Source organism: Dasypus novemcinctus, chromosome 10 (assembly GCF_030445035.2).
Source record: "Dasypus novemcinctus isolate mDasNov1 chromosome 10, mDasNov1.1.hap2, whole genome shotgun sequence".
NCBI classification, from domain to species: Eukaryota; Metazoa; Chordata; class Mammalia; order Cingulata; family Dasypodidae; genus Dasypus; species Dasypus novemcinctus.
In genome coordinates, this window is record NC_080682.1 from 6,407,317 (window position 1) to 6,426,318 (window position 19,002).

A 19,002-nucleotide genomic window follows, 5' to 3' on the forward strand; every position below is an offset into this window, starting at 1 on the left:
TAAACTACTGATAGCTAAAGAGACTTTGTATGATGCTTTAGGAGTAAATGATGAAACTATTATTATTGGAAACCGTAGGAAACGCGATGCGTGTTTTAAAGTCACAGAGAGGGAAACGGACTTTGGCCCAGTGGTTAGGGCGTCCGTCTACCACATGGGAGGTCCGCGGTTCAAACCCCGGGCCTCCTTGACCCGTGTGGAGCTGGCCATGCGCAGTGCTGATGCGCGCAAGGAGTGCCGCGCCACGCAAGGGTGTCCCCCGCGTAGGGGAGCCCCACGCGCAAGGAGTGCGCCCGTGAGGAAAGCCGCCCAGCGTGAAAAGAAAGAGCAGCCTGCCCAGGAATGGCGCCGCCCACACTTCCCGCGCCGCTGACGACAACAGAAGCGGACAAAGAAACAAGACGCAGCAAATAGACACCAAGAACAGACAACCGGGGGAGGGGGTGAAATTAAATAAATAAATAAATCTTTAAAAATAAAAAAATAAAAAAAAATAAAGTCACAGAGAACTTACTAAGATTAACTCCTGGTGTTTTAGGGAAGGCAGAATTTGAAAATGGTGAGCCTGGGCATTTAGCTGAAGAAGTTTCCAAAGTAAACTCAAATAATGCAGCCTGGCTTCTCCTTGCAGCTTACAGTAAAATGCTAGACAAGAGAGATAAGCTGAGGACTAAACTGTTGGGCACAAAGAAAACAGAAACTGATTCTGGAAATTCTAAGCCTCTAGAAATGAAGCTCCCAGATAACAGTGCCCCATTTGAGAACTTAACTAAACTTGGGACTTGTAAATCAAGATTGAAGATGCAATTATCTAGGAAAGACTTGTGGAAAGTTTTACTGTCTGATGGCTTGGACCCCTGCTTCTTGCATGCTAAGCCAACACGGTTTTTGAGAGAGCTGTATGAACAAAACCACTGTCAGCCTGGACTAAAAGGGACATGGAAAGAAGAGACTGAAGAAGAAACAGCTTAAAGAGTAAAACCCTGGAAGCTGAGATCTGGAATTAGGACATCACCTTGGGCCAAGAGAGGAACCCCACCCATGTGTACAGAGAGGGTGAGTTTGTACCAGCATTTTAAGAGAGTGAATGTTCCTGTCCGGTGTTCTGGGAGAGTTTTGCTGCCCCAGGGTGCAGAGAGGGTGGTGGAGCACATTCCTCAAGGATTAGGGCGGTTAATGTCAGCACCCCACAGGTCTCAGAGGGGTGGACCTGTCCCCCAAAGGTTAGGGAAGGCCAAGAGGTCAACCTGTTGCTCTGAGAGGGTTGAGCCTGTTTGCCAAAGGTTAGAGGGAATGTTGTCTCACATCACTGTACTAGGGGGGTTAAGACTCTAACCCAAAGATTGGGTGAGGTGTGGCAATCACCCCAACACTCTTGGGGGGCGAGGTCTGGAGCTTGGTCACACCCAGATGCTTGATGAGGGTGGAACCAAGAAAATGGCCCTTGGGAAGCCTGTGGAAAGGGTGGGTTCCCATAAGGCCCCAAGGAGAAGAAACCATCATAAGAATGACTCTCAGACTGAGGTCGAATGGAGGATGCCCTGCAGGTCTACTGAACTGTAGAGGACCCATGACTCATGTTTCCCTCCCAATTGCTCCTTATCGTAATAAAAATGTTTATCCTGTATCTGTCCATTTGTATCATATAAGTTGTTTTCTAAGTTTCAGAGGTCTATAGCAGACAGGACTTTGCCCCAAGACAAACTGTATTTCTTTAAATTGATTGTGATATGATTTAGTACTTGCATTGTTACTAATTTAAGGTTTTTTTAAATATTGTAATGTCTTCTTGGAATTCAGAGGGTGGAGTACAGCAGGTTTGATATGATTATGAATTCCAAAAATAGATAGTGGATTATGTTTGTAATCTGGTGTGTACCTGGGTGTGTTTAAGTTATGAGAGGGTACCACTAAGGGGTGGGGACTCACAGATAAAAGGCATAACAAAGGACTGAGTCGAGGGCTTTTGATGTTGGAGTTTGATGCTGAAGCCTGAAGCTGGAGCCCCAGGAAGTAAGCTCACACTGGAAACAGAAGCAAGCCCCAGGAAGAGAGGAACTCTGAGCCCAGGAAGAAGCAAGCCCTGGGCAGAGAGGAACCCTGAACCCAGAGAGAAGAAAGACCCTGGAAGGGAGGAACCCAGGAAGCCTGAACCCTCACAGATGTCAGCAGCTATTTGCTCCAACACATGAAAATAGACTTTGGTGAGGGAAGTACTTATGCTTTATGGCATCGTATCTGTAAGCTCCTACCCCAAATAAATACCCTTTACAAAAGCCAACCAATTTCTGGTATTTTGCATCAGCACCCCTCTGGCTGACTAATACAATCCCAGAGGTAACCTTTAAAAATATCAACGTATACAGTGTGCAACAAAGCACAAGACAAAGAAACAAGAAATGATGACCCATCCACAGGAGGAGGATATGACAGTTTTAATTTGGTGAGTCCCACAAACAAAAAGATGGTATTTTTGAACTAATCCATTCCTGTGGATGTGAGATCCTTTTGACTGGACTCCATCAGTGAGGCATGACTCAGGTTGAGCCTCTGCCCTCTTGCTGAGTCTGGCATAAATGGAGACACAGAGACACACACACACAGAAGAAAAGGAAGCCACCATATCTGATCCTGCATGTGAGAGAAAGGACTCCAGGTTCACCCACAGTTGAGCTCAAGGAGAGAAGCCTGAGAGGCTCAAAGAGCTGAGGTCCAGGGAGGGAAGAGCCACATGCCTGACAGCTCACAGCTGAACTCAGGAAGAAAGCAGAGCAGCTGAGGCTGAGAGAGAAGACCCGGTAAGAGACAAGCCCTGTCTCTGCTCGCTCTCAGCTGAGCTCCAAGAGATGGTAGATTCTGGAACAGAAGGCAAAGACCCTGGCAGAGACCAGCCGCCATCTTGCTTCACCACGTGGCAGCTGGCTCTGGTGAGAGAACATCTCTGCTGCTACCTCAATTTTGATATTTCACAGCCTTGGAACTGTAAGCTCCTATCCCTAATAAATCCCTTATAAAAACCAACACACAGACAACTAATCACAGACATTCAAACAAATCCCCATAATAAATTCAATGAGATGACTAAAGAGATAAAGGATATTAAGAAGACACTAGACGAGCACAAAGAATTTGAAAGCATACATAGAAAAACAGCAGATCTTATGGGAATGAAAGGCACAATAAATGAACTTTTAAAAACATTGGAATCATATAATAGCAGATTTGAGGAAGCAGAAGAAAGGATTGGTGAGCTTGAAGAAATGGCCTCTGAAAGTGAACATACAAAAAAAGAGATGACGAAAAGAATGGAAAACATTGAACAAGGTCTCAGGGAACTTAAAGCCAGCAAAAGACATGCAAACGTACATGCCATGGGTGTCCGAGAAGGAGAAGAGAAGGAAGAAGGGACAGAAGGAATATGTGAATAAATAATGGTAGAAAATTTCCCAACCCAATTGAAGGACAGGGATATCCATGTCCAAGAAGCACAACGTATTTTCATCCAAAAAAATCTGAATAGACCAACTCCGAGACACATACTAATCAGAATGTCAAATGCCAACGACAAAGAGAATTCTGAGAACAGCAAGAGAAAAACAATGCATAACATATAAAGGATACCCAATAAGATTAAGTGCTGATTTCTCACCAGAAGCCATGGAGGCAAGAAGACAGTGGTATGATATATTTAAGATACTACAGGAGAAAAACTTCCAGCCAAAAATCTTATATCTGGCAAGACTATCTTTTAAAAATGAGAGCGAGATTATAATATTCACAGATAAACAGAAACGAGAGCATGTCTAACCAAGAGACCAGATTTTCAGGAAATGGTAAAGGGTGTGCTAGAGCCTGAAAAGAAAAGACAGGAGAGAAAGGCCTGGAAGAGAGTTTAGAAATGAAGATTATATAAATTAAAGTAACGGAAAGTGTCAAAAGAGTGGGGAAAATAAAACATGACAGATGAAATTCAAATAGTCAGGAATAAACTTAAGCAATGATGTAAAGCATTTATATTCAGAAACTGCAACTCAATGTTAAAAGTAATCAAAAAAGGCCTAAAGTAACTGGAAGAACATTCTGTGCTCATGGATTGGAAGACTAAATAGCATAAAGATGTCAATTCTACTCAAATTGATATACAGATTCAATGCAATTCCAATAAAAATTCCACCAGCATTATTTATAATGGTGTAGCAGTTTAATATTATTGATGAATTCCAAAAAGAAATATTGGATTATGCTTGTAATCTTTAAGATTTATTTATTTATTTCTCTCCCCTCCCCCCCACCCTGGTTGTCTGTTCTCTGTCTATTTGCTGTGTCTTCTTTGTCCACTTCTGTTGTTGTCAGCGGCACAGGAATCTGTGTTTCTTTTTGTTGCGTCATCTTGTTGTGTCAGCTCTCCGTGTGTGTGGCACCTTCCTAGCACTTTTCTTTCACGCTGGGTGGCTCTCCTTAAGGGGCACACTCCTTGCGTGTGGGGCTCCTCTATGCGGGGGACACCCCTGCGTGGTACAGCACTCCTTGCGTATATCAGCACTGCACATGGGCCAGCTGCACATGGGTCAAGGAGGCCCAGGGTTTGAACCGTGGACCTCCCACATGGTAGACAGACGCCGTAACCACTGGGCCAAGTCTGCCGCCTTATGCTTGTAATCTGATCTGTACCTTAGTTATGATTAGGGCGTTGAATCGCCATCCCTTAGTGAGTAGGGACTCACAGATAAAAGGCATGGCAAAGGACAGAGTTGAGGGTTTCTGATGGAGTTTTGATGTTGGAGTTTGATGCTGAAGACTTGAGCTGGAGCCCCGAAAAGTAAGCACCCAGAGGAAAGAGAAGCCAGCCCAAGGAAGAAAGGAATCTTGAACCCAGAGAAAAGCAAGCCCAGGAACGTAGGAACCCAGGAACCCTGAGCCCTCACAGATGTCGGCAGCCATCTTGCTCCAAATAGGCTTTGGTGAGGGAAGTAACTTTATGGCCTGGTATCTGTAAGCTCCTACCCCAAATAAATACCCTTTACAAAAAACAACCAATTTCTGGTATTTTGCATCAGCACCCCTTTGGCTGACTAATACAATTGAAAACATGATTACCAAATTTATTTGAAAGGGTATGGGATCCTGCATAGCCAAAACATATTAAAAAGAAAAAGCGAACTCTCATCTCCAGCCTTTGAATTATATTACCTAGCTATAGTGGTAAAAACAACATGGCACTGGCATAAAGACAGATACATAGACCAATGGAACTGAACTGATGGTTCAGAAACAGACCCTCATGTGCATGGTCAAGTGATATTTGACAAGCCTGTCAAACCCACACAGCTCGGGCAGAACAGTCCATTCAACAAATGGTGCTGAAAGAACTGGATATCCATAGCCAAAAGAAGAAAAGAGGACCCCTATCTCACACCTTATCTGAAAATTAACTCAAAATGGATCAGAATGGATCAAAAACCTAAATATAAAAGTAAGAACCATAAAGCTCCTAGAAGAAATTGTAGGAAAGTATCTTCAAGCCCTCATGGTAGGTGGTGGATTCTTAAAGGAAATAGGAGGACTGAGATGGACTACTGATTTTAATGTATGCAGAAGTTTTAATGAGCTTTAATGTAAAAGTGTGGAAATGTACAGAGTGGATGGTAACAAATAGTGAGTAACAGCTAGTTTATAAATGGGGATGTGGCTGAAAATGGTAGACTAGGGATGTAAATGCCAACTGACAGGATGCTAGAGAATAATCTAAGAACTGAATCACACAGTAAACCAAGAGGTGGGTGAGAATTGTGGTTGATGGTACAGATGCAAGAGTGTCCTTTGTGAGCTAGAGCAAATGTATGTCACTACTGCAGGGTGGTAGGAGCGTGGAAAAGCATGGGGAAAACAACTGGAGTGAACTATGGATTGCGGTTAGCAGTAATAATGTAATATGCTTGCATCTATGCCCAAGATGTACTGTCTTGATAATGGGGCAGTATGGAGAATGTGTGCCAAATGTACACTACGGAGGTGGTAACAATCAGATGATATTATTGTATCTGTAACAAATGTTCCACCACAGTGTGGTGTGTTGATAGAGGGGTGTTGTTTGGGAATTCTGCACATGTGCATGATTCTTTTATAAGTTTACAACTTCTGTCATAAAAACTATATTTAAAAAATAATAATAGGGTAGATTGGAGGGAAAACACACCAAATGTAAGATAAGGACTATGATAAGTAGTAAAATTTTGACAATATTCTTTCATAATTTGTAACAAATGTCTCATGACAATGCAAAGTATTGCTGGAGTGTTGATGTATGGGACCCCTGTATAATGTTATGCATGTTTGCTTTTTAAGTCCACAACTTTTACTATACACTTAATAATAGGATGGGTTGGAGGAAAATACTTTGGTTAGTAGTAATATTTTGACAACGTTCTTTAATCACTAGTTTAAAACGTTTAATAATAATGCAAGGTATTGGTGGTAGAGTGAGTTAAGAGTCCTGTATGGTGCTATGTATGTCTGTTTTGTAAGTTCACAACTATGACTATATGCTTATTGTTTATGTATGTTTATGTGTGAATGATATACTTCAATGAATTTTTTTAAAAAAGAAAAAAAGAAATAGAAGATCTCAGATAATAAATTACTAGCAAGGACATTTAATCAGTAATCAAAAAACCCCCAACTAAGAAAAGCCCAGGATCAGATGGCTTCACAGGGAAATTTTACCAAACACTCCAAGGAAAGTTATTTCCAAATGTGTTCAAACTTCTCCAAAAAATTGAAGAGGAAGGGACACTTTTAATCCATTCTATGAGACCAACATCACCCTCATACCCAAGCCAGCTAAAGATACCACAAGGAAAGAAAATCACAAACCAATATAGACGCAAAAATGCTCAAAATGCTAGCGAGCCAGCCTTCAACAAGCATCCAGCTTCCAGGAAGACGTTGGATTAGAGAGACACAGGACTCATTCCTCTCCCAGAAAAATATCTAGAGGACAGGCAGCAACGGCCTGGAAAAAAATGTTCTAGGACTTAAAGTCCGTGAGTAGAAGCTGCAGCTGTCACCACCGCCGCCCTGCCCCGACAACACGCGCAGACAATTTTGAATTCTCCAGCCTTAGAAATGGGAGACAGAGGGACGCAGCCCAAGGCTGATTCGGGTTTGGCCAACCAATTGGGCCTGCTGTGTCCCACACGCCCTTCCTGGCCGGGTGCGGCGGAGCCATTGTTGCCCTTGGGAGCCGGCAAGGACTAGAGAGACCTGGGACTGGAGACCCGGCCCCCTCAATCACCCTCGTTACTGATGGGCACTGGTTGTTGAGGACACGGGGGGCTGCCAGCAAAGGGTGGAGAACAGCTTCTGAGAAAGCTGATTTGCCAGACTCTCGATAGCCTGCAGGCAGGATCCTCTACCACACTGAGCAGGTCCCTCCTGCAGCCAACAAACTCGCACCAGGCTTTGAACTGAGAGGGCTGGCGAAGACCGCCACCTTATGGCCAAACAAGGAAGTGCGCATGAGAAAATTAAAAGTAAAAACGTAGGCTTTTTCCAGTCTTTATAGCCTCCTTCCCCAAGGTCCCTGGAAGTGGGTCTGGGCCATTACTGCAACCAGGACCCAGATTTGAGCAACTAAAAGGAACAATCCTAAAGACACAGAACAGACTGAACCAAGAATCAAAGAAGAGGAGTAACACACAGCCTCCTGCCACTAAATCCCTACAAAGGAGAAAGAAATTGAGCATCTGAGTAACTCACCACCCTAATCAGATGCCTAGACAGCAAAACTTTACAAGCCATATGAAGAAAACGGAAGAAACGGCCCAAGCGAAAGAATATATCAAAGTCCCAAATGAGACACAGGATTTAAGAGAATTGACCAACAAGATTCACACAAGTCTCCAAAATCAAATCAATGTGCTGAAAGACAATATGGCTAAAGAGATAAAGGACATCAAGAAGAAACTGAGCGAGCACAAAGAAGAATTTGAAAACCTGATTAGAAAAGTAAAAGAGCTCAAGGGAATGAAAGACATGATAGGAGAGATCAAAACCACATTAGGGGCATACAACAGCAGACTCAAAATGACACAAGAAAGAATAAGGGGTGCAGAAGAGAGAAGAGCTGAAATTGAAGAGAGAAAAGAACAGAGAGAAGAATGGTAAAAACTGGATCATGGGCTTAGGTAGAGGAATGAGAACATGAAGCACAACAACATCCAAGTCACAGGCATTCCAGAAGGAGAAGAGCAGGGAAAAGGGGCAGGAAGAGGATTAGAGGAAATAAAGGCTGAAAATCTCCCAACTTTCATGAAAGACATGAATTTACATGTCCAAGAAGCATAGCGTACCCCATTCAGATTAAATGCAAATAGAACTATTCCAAGACATACACTACTCAGGAAGTCAAATGTCAAAACTAAAGAGAAAATTCTGAGAGCTGCAAGGGAGAAGCAATCCATCACACACAAGGAATGTACAGTAAGACTTAGTGCGCATTTCTCACCAGAAACCATGGAGGAGAGAAGACAGTGGTATGATACAATTAGGATACTGAAAGAGAAAACCTGCCAGCCAAGAATTCTTTATCCAGCAAAATTGTCCTTCAAATATGAAGGTGAGTTTAAAATATTCCCAAACAGAAACCAAGAGAGTTCATAAAAAAGAATCTACCTTTTCAGGAAATATCAAAGGAAGCCTTAGCACCTGAAAGAAAAAGACAGAAGAAAGGCTTAGAGGAATGTACAGAAGAAAAAAGAGCAGAAAGGGTAAGCAAAAGAGTAAAAAAATGAAAATAAGATATGACATATGTGACATATGAAAACCAAAGGGCAAAAGGGTCGAAGTATATAATGTATTTACAGTAAAATCATAGAATATGAATGGATTAAACTCCCCAATCAAAAGGTACAGGCTGACAGAATGATTAAAAAAACCATGCGCCATCCATATGCTGCCTACAACACCCTCACCTCAGACACAGGGATACAAACCAGCTAAAAGTGAAAAGCTGGTTTGTTTAGTAATCAAAAAAAGAACAAGAGTATCTATACTAACATTGGATACAACAGACTTTAAAAGCAAAAAGTTACAAGAGCTACAGAAGGCCATTAATAAAAGGGACAATCCACCAGGAAGAAATTACAGTCATAAATATCTATGCACTTATCCCAAAATACATGAGGCAAACTCAAAACCGAAGGAAGAAACAGCCATCTCTAGGATAGTAGTTAGAGAATTCAACATCCCACTCACGTCATTAGATAGAACAACAGACAGAAGATCAACAGGAGAACAGAGAACGTGAACAATGTGATAAACAAGCTAGACAGAACAGACACATACAGAACATTGCATCCAAACTCAGCGGGTTACATATTCTTCTCAAGTGCTCATGGATCTTTCTCCAGGTTACACCACATGTCAGGTCATGAGACAGGTCTCAGTAAATACGCAAAGACTGAAATTATACAAAGCACCTTCTCAGATTATAATGGATTGAAACTGGAAATCAGTAATAGACAGGAAAGAGGTAAATTTACAAAAGCGTGGAAGCTGGCAACACGCACCTAAATAATCAGAGGATCAAAGAAGAAATTGTAAGTGAAATTAGTAAATACACTGAGATGAATGAAAACGAGAACGCAATTTATCCAAACTTATGGGATACAGCAAAGACAGCACTGAGAGGGAAATTTATAGCCCCAAACGCCTATATTTAAAAAAAGAAGAAAGCTAAAATTAAAGATCTAACTAAATAACTGGAGAAACTAGAAAAAGAACAGCAAACCAATCCCAAAACAAGAAGAAGGAAAGAAATAATAAAGATTAGAACAGAAATAAACAAACTTGAGAACAAAAAGTAGGGAAAATCAACAAAACCAAGTCAGTTCTTTGAGAAGATCAATAAAATTGACAAACCCCTAGCTAGACTAACAAATAAAAAAAGATAAGATGCAAATAAAATTAGAAATGAAAGGGGGAAGTTATGACTGATCCCACAGAAATAAAAATCATAAGAGAATATTATGAGCAACTGTATGCCAAAAAACTAGACAACCTAGATGAAATGGACAAATTCCCAGAAATGCTCAAACAACCTACGCTGATGCTACAAGAAATACAAGAACTTAACAAACTAATCACATTTAAAGAGATTGAATCCATCATCAAAAATTTCTAAACAAAGAAAAGTCCAGGACCAGATGGCTTCACAGATTAATTCTACCAAGCATTTCAAGAAGAATTAACACCAATCCTGTTTAAATTCTTCAAAAAATTGAAGAGGATGGAAAATTACCCAACACATTTTAAGAAGCCAACATTTCCCTAATACCAAAGTCAGATAAAGACTCTGTAAGAAAAGAATTTACAGACCAATCTCTCTAATGAACATAGAGGCAAAAGTTCTATGGGGGCCGGGTGTAGCTCAGTGGTTGATTGCCTACTTCCCATGTTCCCATGTACAAGATCCCAGTTTCAATCCCTGCAACCTCCTTTTAAAAACAAAAACAAAGAAAGAAAGAAAAAACTAAATAAAATACTCACAAATAGAATCCAACAGCATGTCAAAAGACTTACACATCACAATTAAGTGGGATCTATTCCTGGTATGTAAGGCTGGTTCAACATAAGAAAATCAATCAATATAATAACCACATTAACAAACTGAAGGGCAAAAACTACATGATTGTCTCAATCGGTACAGAAAAGGCATCATCCTTTCTTGATAAAAACACTTTGCAATATAGGAATAGAAGGAAAATTCCTTAATAAGATAAATGGCATATATGAAAAACCCACAGCCAACATCATACTCAATGGGGAAAGGTTGAAAGCTTCCCTCTAAGATCGGGAACGAGACAAGGATGCCCACTGTTAGCATTGTTATTCTACATTGTGCTAGAAGTTCTAGTTAGAGAAATTAGACAAGGAAAAAAAAAATAGAAGGCATCCAAATAGGAAAAGAGGAAGTAAATCTGTCACTATTCACAGATGACATGACGGTATATTTAGAAAGTTCTGAAGTATCTATGACAGAGCTACTCAAGCTAATAAATGAGTTCAGCAAAGTGGCATGATACAAGATCAATATGCAAAAACAAGAAATGTTTCTATACACTAGTATTGAACAATCTGAGGAGGAAATCAGGGAAAAAATTCCATTTACAAAAAGCAACAAAAAGACTCAGATCCTAGGAATCAATTTAACCAAAGAAGCACAGGACATACACGTAGAAAACTACAAAACAATGCTAAAAGAAACAAATGGAGACCTAGAAAGACTTTCTGGTGTTCATGGATTGGAAGACGTCAACTACACCCAAACTAATTTATAGATTTAATGCAATACCAATCACAAGTCCAACAGTCTACTTTACAGTAATTATCAAATTCCTTTGAAAGAGAAAGTGCACCCAAATAGGCAAAAGCATTCTAAAAGAGAAGAGCAACACGGGAAGAATTTCAGTGCCTGACCTTGAGCCATATGACAAAGCTACAGTGGTCAAAAGAGCACGGTACTAGCATAAAGACAGACACATTGATCAGTGGAATAGAATTGAGAATCCAGAAACCAATCCTCACCTATACAGTCAACTGGGGGATTTTTTTGGTTTTTTTTTTAAAAGATTTATTTTTATTTATTTCTCTCCCCTTCCTCCACCCTCCCCCCAGTTGTCGGTTCTCTGTGTTCATTTGCTGCATGTTCTTCTTTGTCCGCTTCTGCTGTTGTCAGCGGCACGGGAATCTGTGTCTCTTTTTGTTGCGTCATCTTGCTGAGACAGCTCTCCGTGTGGGTGGCGCCACTCATGGGCAGGCTGCACTTTCTTTCGTGCTGGGCGGCTCTCCTTACGTGGCGCACTCCTTGTGTGTAGGGCTCCCCTACCTGGGGGACACCCCTGCGTGGCAGGGCACTCCTTGCACACATCAGCACTGCACGTGGGCCAACTCCACACGGGTCAAGAAGGCCCAGGTTTGAACCATGGACCTCCCATGTGGTAGGCGGATGCCCTAACCACTGGGCCAAGTCCGCTTCCCTCACCTGGTTTTTGACAAACCTACCAAAGCCATGTTAAGGGGACAAAACAGTCTCTTCAAACAAATGGTGCTGGGAGAACCAGATATCCATAAACAAAAGAATGAAAGAGGACATCTATCTCACTCCCTATACAAGAATCAACTTGAAATGGATCAAAGACCTAAATATAAAAGCCAAGGCCATAAAACTACTAGAAGAAAAGGTAGGGAAACATCTTAAAGACCTTGTGGTGGGTGGTGGTTTCTTGGACCTTACACCCAAAGCACAAGCAAAAGAAAAAATAGATAAATGGGACCTCTTCAAAATTAAACACTTTTGCACCTCAAAGGACTTTGTCAAGAGTAAAATGGGGATGTGGACTTGGCCCAATGGATAGGGCATCTGCCTACCACATGGGAGGTCCACAGTTCAAACCCTGGGCCTCCTTGACCCGTGTGGAGCTGGCCCACGTGCAGTGTTGATGCACGCAAGGAGTGCCCTGCCACACAGGGGTGTCCGCCGCGTAGGGGAATCCCACGCGCAAGGAGTGTGCACCCCGTAAGGAGAGCCACCTGGCACGAAAGAAAGTGCAGCCTGCCCAAGAATGGCACCACACACATGGAGAGGTGACACAACAAGATGACGCAACAAAAAGAAACACAGATTCCCAGGGCCGCTGATAAGAACAGAAACAGTCACAAAAGAATATACAGCAAATGGACACAGAGAGCAGACAACTGGGGCAGGGGGGAAAAGGGGAGAGAAATAAATTTTTTAAAAAAGAGTGAAATGGCAGCCAACTCAATGGGAGAAAATATTTGGAAATCATGTATTTGATAAGGGTTTAATATCCATGATACATAAAGAGATGCTACAACTCAACAATAAAAAGACAAATGACCCAAGTGAAAAATGGGCAAAAGGGAGAGCAGATGTATTTCCGTGGTTGAGCACCTGATTGCCATGTATGAGGTCCTGGGTTCAATGCCCAGTACCTCCTAAAGAAATTTCTTTTTAAATTCCCACCCTACCCCCCAAAAAAGTACAAAAGGCTTGAATAGACATTTGTCCAAAGAAGACAGACAAATCACAGAAAAACACTTGAAAAAATGTTCAACATCACTAGCAATTAGGGAAATGCAAATCAAAGCCACAATGAGATATCATTTCACACCTATTAGAGTGGCCACTATTTTTTTTTTTTTAAGATTTATTTATTTATTTAATCCCCCCCTCCCCTGGTTGTCTGTTCTCTGTGTCTATTTGCTGCGTCTTGTTTCTTTGTCCGCTTCTGTTGTCGTCAGCGGCACGGGAAGTGTGGGCGGCGCCATTCCTGGGCAGGCTGCTCTTTCTTTTCACGCTGGGCGGCTTTCCTCACGGGCGCACTCCTTGCGCGTGGGGCTCCCCTACGCGGGGGACACCCTTGCGTGGCCTGGCACTCCTTGCGCGCATCAGCACTGCGCGTGGCCAGCTCCACACGGGTCAAGGAGGCCCGGGGCTTGAACCGCGGACCTCCCATGTGGTAGACGGACGCCCTAACCACTGGGCCAAAGTCCGTTTCCCTAGAGTGGCCACTATTAAGACAAAAAACTACAAGTGTTGGAGAGGATGTAGAGAAATAGGTACACTTATTCATTGTTGGTAGGATTACAGAATGGTACAGTCACTTGGAGGACTGTTTGGCAGTTCCTGAAGATGTTGAATATAGATTTGCCATGCGACCTGGAATAGCACTACTGGGTATATACCCAGAAGAACTGAGCAGTGACATAAGCAGACATTGGCACACCGATGTTCACAGCAGCATTATTCATGATTGCCAGAAGACCTAGATATCCATTAACCGATAAAAGGATAAACTGCTGTGTAGTCACATGATGGATTATCATGCAGCTCTAAGAAAAAATGAGGTTGTAAAGCACATGGCAACACGGAAGAACCTGGAGGACATTATGTTGAGTGAAGCGAGCCAGGCACAAAAGGATAAATATTGTATGATTGTGTTACTATGAACTAAATATATTGTAAACTCATGGAGTTAATAACTAGAATATAGGTCACCAGAAAACAGAATGAAGGTAGAGAACAGAAAGCTGAGAGTTAACCTGTGCAGAACTGGTAAATTACCAACTTGTTTGGTAATCTTTGGAAATGAATAGAAAAGGTGAAAGCACATTATAGTGTTTGTAACTAGCAGTGCTAGTATATGGGTGTAACTATGATTGAAAGGAAAAATTTAAGGTCATGCATTAATATATTACTAAAAGGAAACCTAAAAAATGTAACATGGGACTGCATAACATTGTGAAACCTCATGTGAAACATGAATATTGGTAAAATTGCTTATGTAAGACTGTTTTTCTTTGAAACTGAACAAATGTTAATAATATCAAGGAAAAAAATTATGCTAAGTGGAAGAATCCAGACAGAAGGTACCACATACTATATGATACTATTTATATAAAATGTAACTATAGATCAATTTATAAAGACAGAATTAGATTAGTGGCTATGTAGGGCTGGGGAAGGACAGAGGGATTGAATGTTGACTGCTAAGAGGTATAGAGTTTTTCTTTCTAAAAATGAAATTGTTCTAAAGTTTTTGTGGTGATGAATACTGTGATTATCCTAAAAGCCACTGATTGTACACTTTTTAAAAATGCTAGCAAACCAAATCCAACACCATATTTCAAGAATTATACACCATGACAGTGGGATTTATCCCTGGTATGCAAGTGTAATTCAATGTAAGAAAATCAACAAACATAATATACCACATTAACTGAATGAAGGAGAAAACCACGAGATCATCTCAAATGATGCAAAAAAGGTATTTTACAAAATCTGACACCCCTTCTGGATAAAAGCACTTAGAACACTAAGAGTAGAAGGAAACTTTCTCAAAATGATGAAGGGCATATATGAAAAAGCCACAGCTAAGGTCCTACTGAAAGCTTTCCCTCTAAGATCAGGAGCAGGACAGGGAGGCCCACTGTCACCATTATTCAACTTGTATTGGAAGTTCTAGCAAAAGCAATTAGGCAAGAAAAAGAAATGAGGCATCTAAACTGAAAGGAAGAGGTATAACTTTCCCTATTTGCCAATGACATGATCCTATATGTAAAAAACCTGAAAAATCCACAACAAAGCTCCTAGAACTAATAAACGAATTCAGCAAAGTGGCAGGGTATTATAAGATCAACATGGAAAAATCAGTAGTGTTTCTGTGCACAAGCAATGAACAACCAGAAGAAAAAAAAATCACACTAAAGAATTCCATTTACAATAGCAATTAAAAGAATCAAATATCTAGAAATACATCTAACCAAGGATATAAAGAACTTATACACAGAAACCTATAAAACACTGGTAAAAGAAATCAAAGAAAATCTGAATAAATAGGACATTTCATGTTCATGAATTAGAAGACTGAATATTTTTAAGATGTCAACCCTACCAAAGCAATTTATAGATTCGGTGCAATCCCAATCAAAATTCCCACAACAATCTCTGCAGAAATGGAAAAGCTAACTATCAAATTTATATGAATGGTGAGAGGCCCCAAATAGATGAAGGCATTTTGCAAAGGAAGAATGGAGTTAGAGGACTCACTTCCCAATCTGAAATCTTATTACAAAGCCATAGTAATCAAATCAGCATGGTACTGGCAGAAGGACAGACAGAATCAAATTGAGAGCTCAGAAATCAATCCTTTTATGGCCAACTGATTTTTGATAAGGTGGAAAGATGACTCAATTGGGAAAGTATAGTCTTTCAACAAATGGTGCTGGGAAAACTGGATCTCCATTTGCAGAAGAAAGAAAGAGGACCCCTACCTCACTCCTTACACAAAAATCAACTCAAGTTGGATCAACAACCTAAATACAAGCTCAGAACTATCAAACTCCTAAAAAAAACCTAGGAAAGCTTCTTCAGGATCTTGTGTTAGGCACAAGATCTTAGACTTCACACCTAAAGCACAAAAAACAAAAGAAAAAATAGATAAACGGGACCTTATCAAAATTTAAAACTTTTGTGCATCAAAGGACTTTATCATGAAAGTAAAAAAACAACCCACACAATGGGAGAAAATATTTGGCATCTACATGTCTGATAAAGGTCTAATACCCAGAATATATGAAGAAATCCTTCAACCTAAAAACAAAAAGACAAACAATCCAATTTAAAAATGAGTAAAAGACTTGAACAGATATTTCTCCAAAAAAGATATACAAATGGCCAAAAAGCATATGAAAAGATGCTCACCAGCATTAGCTATTGGGGAAATGCAAATTGCAACCACAATGAGATACCATTTCACACCCACGAGAATGGCTACTATTAAAAAAAAAAATGGAAAATTACAAGTATTGGACAGGATGCAGAGAAACAGGAAGACTCATTCATTACTGTTGGCAATGTAAAAATATACAATTGCTATAGAAAACAGTTTGGAAGTTCCTCAAAATGTTAAATATAGACTTACCATATGACCCAGCAATCCTACCACTAGGTACATACCCAAAAGAATTGAAAGCAGGTACTCAAAACAGATACCTGCACACCAAAGTTCATGTGGCATTATTCACAATTGCCAAAAGACGGAAGCAATCCAAGTGTCCATCAACTGTAAATGGATAAACAAAATATGGTATATCCATATAATGCAGTATTACTCAGCCTTAAAAAGGTATGAAGTTCTAACACATGCTTCAACATGGGTGAACCTTGAAGACATCATGTTGAGTGAAATACACCAGACATAAAAGGACAAATATTGTATGATCTCACCGATATGAAACAATTAGAGTAAGCAAATTAAGAGAGTCAGAATCTAGAATGTAGGTTACCAGGAGATGGGGTAGGGATACGGAATGGTAAGTTAAGGCTTAAAATGTACAGGGTTCCTATTTGGAATGATGGAAATGTTTTGGTAATAGATGGTAGTGATGGTAGCATCACTGTGAACATAATTAACAGCACTGAAATCTTTATCTGAATGTGGTTAAAGGAGGAAATATCAGGCTGTATGGACGATTGTATATATGGAAATAAATTTTTTTTAAAAAATCCATGTAATTGCACCACACAGCAAACCCTAAGTTAAACCACGGACTACAGTTAATAATATAATAATAAAAATGTGCTGTCATCAATGGTAATTAATGTACCTACCACATTAATATACAAGGTGTTAATAAGGTAGTATATGGGAATTCTCTGTTTTACGCATGATTATTCTGTAAACCCATAACTTTTCTAGTAATTTTTTTAATTGCAGGAGGCAGCCAAAGCAGTGCTTTGAGGGAAATTCATAGCATTGGATGTATATTTTACAGAAGGGGGCAAAAGAAGGGATGGTCTGCTCTGAAGAGCTGATGCCACAGGGACTGTGGCATCAACTGGAGGAAAAGGACTTGGCCCGTGGATAGGGAGTCTGCCTACCACATGGGAAGTCCACGATTCAAACCCAGGGCCCCTGACCTGTATGGTGAGCCGACCCACGCGCACGCTGATGCGTGCAAGGAGTGCCGTGCCATATAGGGGTGTCCCCTGCATAGGGGAGCCCCATGCGCAAGGAGTGTGCCCCGTAAGGAGAGCCGCCCAGCACAAAAAAAGTGCAGCCTGCCCAGGAGTGGCACCGCACACACGGAGAGTTGACATAACAAGATGACACAACAAAGAGACACAGATTCCCAGTGCCGCTGACAAGAATCCAAGCGGACACAGAAGAACACACAGCAAATGGACACAGAGAGCAGACAACAGGGGGCAGAGGAGGAAGGGGAGAGAAATAAATAAAAAATAAATCTTTTTTTTAAAAAAAGGACGCTGGGCAGCAACATCCCTATGCACCGTCCAAACAGAAAGAGCTGCAGTCACACCTACCGCCACAGGTCAGCAGGTTCTGCAGAAGCACCAGGTGGACGGGGCAGGAGCAGCGCGGCGTTCCGTCGCCCTTGGCAATGCAGATGTGGGAGCAGCCGCCATTGTCCCGGGCGCATGGGTGGGCCGCTGCAGAGACAGGACGGGAGGCCGGTTACAGCCCTGCCTCCCGCTTCAGGACCGCAGCCTGGAGGGTGGAGGGGACGAGGGCCAGGCCAGCGCTCAGGAGAACTGGCACGCCCTGAACGCCTGGCCCCGCAGGAGACCCTCCCACTTCCTCACCCCGCAGCCTACAGAGCAGCTTCTGTTGGCATCTCTGCATGATAAAATGGAGGAAGGCCGTCAGCTCATCTGCCAGAACAGGCAAGTTCACAGGGAGAGAAAGCGGGCAAGGGGTTGCCGGGCTGCGGGGAGGAAAACGTTCTGGGGATGGACGGTGGCGGTGGCGGCTCAGCGCTGAGAAGTAACATCCCTGAATTGCACGCGTGGAGGCGGTTAGAACGGGAATTCTGATTTTAAATCTGTTCCCACAGTAAGAAGCTTTTTAAAATGCTTCTCTGTGACAGAGCGGCGGCCGAGCTGGGCAAGGGCAGAAGAGTCAGCGGAAGGTGCTCAGACGAGGCGCAGAGCGTGAGGGGGCGCGCGGCGCCGCAGGGCTGGTGAAGGGCAGTGGGGGCAGGTGGGGGAGCTGCGGGGCGGGCGGGAAGCCCCCGGGATCTTGCAGGTGGGCCCGGCCCCAGCCTGGATCTCGAGCCGGGAGCAAGGGCTCAGCCAGGCCAGGGCGGGTGCTGCGCCCTAAGGACAGGTCTGCGCTCTTGACAAGACCCTGTGCCGGCTGCCAGGGGTCTGGAGCTGAGCGGACAGAAGAGGAAGCCACGAGGCCAGGGGGAGACCCCGCAGCAGCAGAGAGGCAAGGGCCGCGAGCGGGCAGACACGCGGAGGCTGAGGGCCAGGGTGAGCGCAGAGGGCGGCAGGGGGACCAGCCGGCCTCCTTCCCCGGCCAAGGCGAGGCCCAGGGTCACCCCCGCCCCGTGGCCAGACGAGGGCAGGGACAGAGCCCACCCTGCTCCTGCTCTGACCGCAGCTCCGAGCCCCCA

At 42.4% G+C, this 19,002-nt stretch overlaps 1 protein-coding gene across 1 annotated transcript in view; it reads right to left on the reverse strand.

Annotated features, from left to right (window-relative positions):
* Positions 1-19,002, reverse strand: part of LRP5 (LDL receptor related protein 5) — a 124,813-nt gene that overhangs the window by 15,172 nt on the left and 90,639 nt on the right. Inside the window, exon 17 of the mRNA XM_058305069.1 lies at positions 17,909-18,034. Coding sequence (XP_058161052.1) covers positions 17,909-18,034 — 126 coding nt within the window. The remainder of the gene's footprint in view (positions 1-17,908; positions 18,035-19,002) is intronic.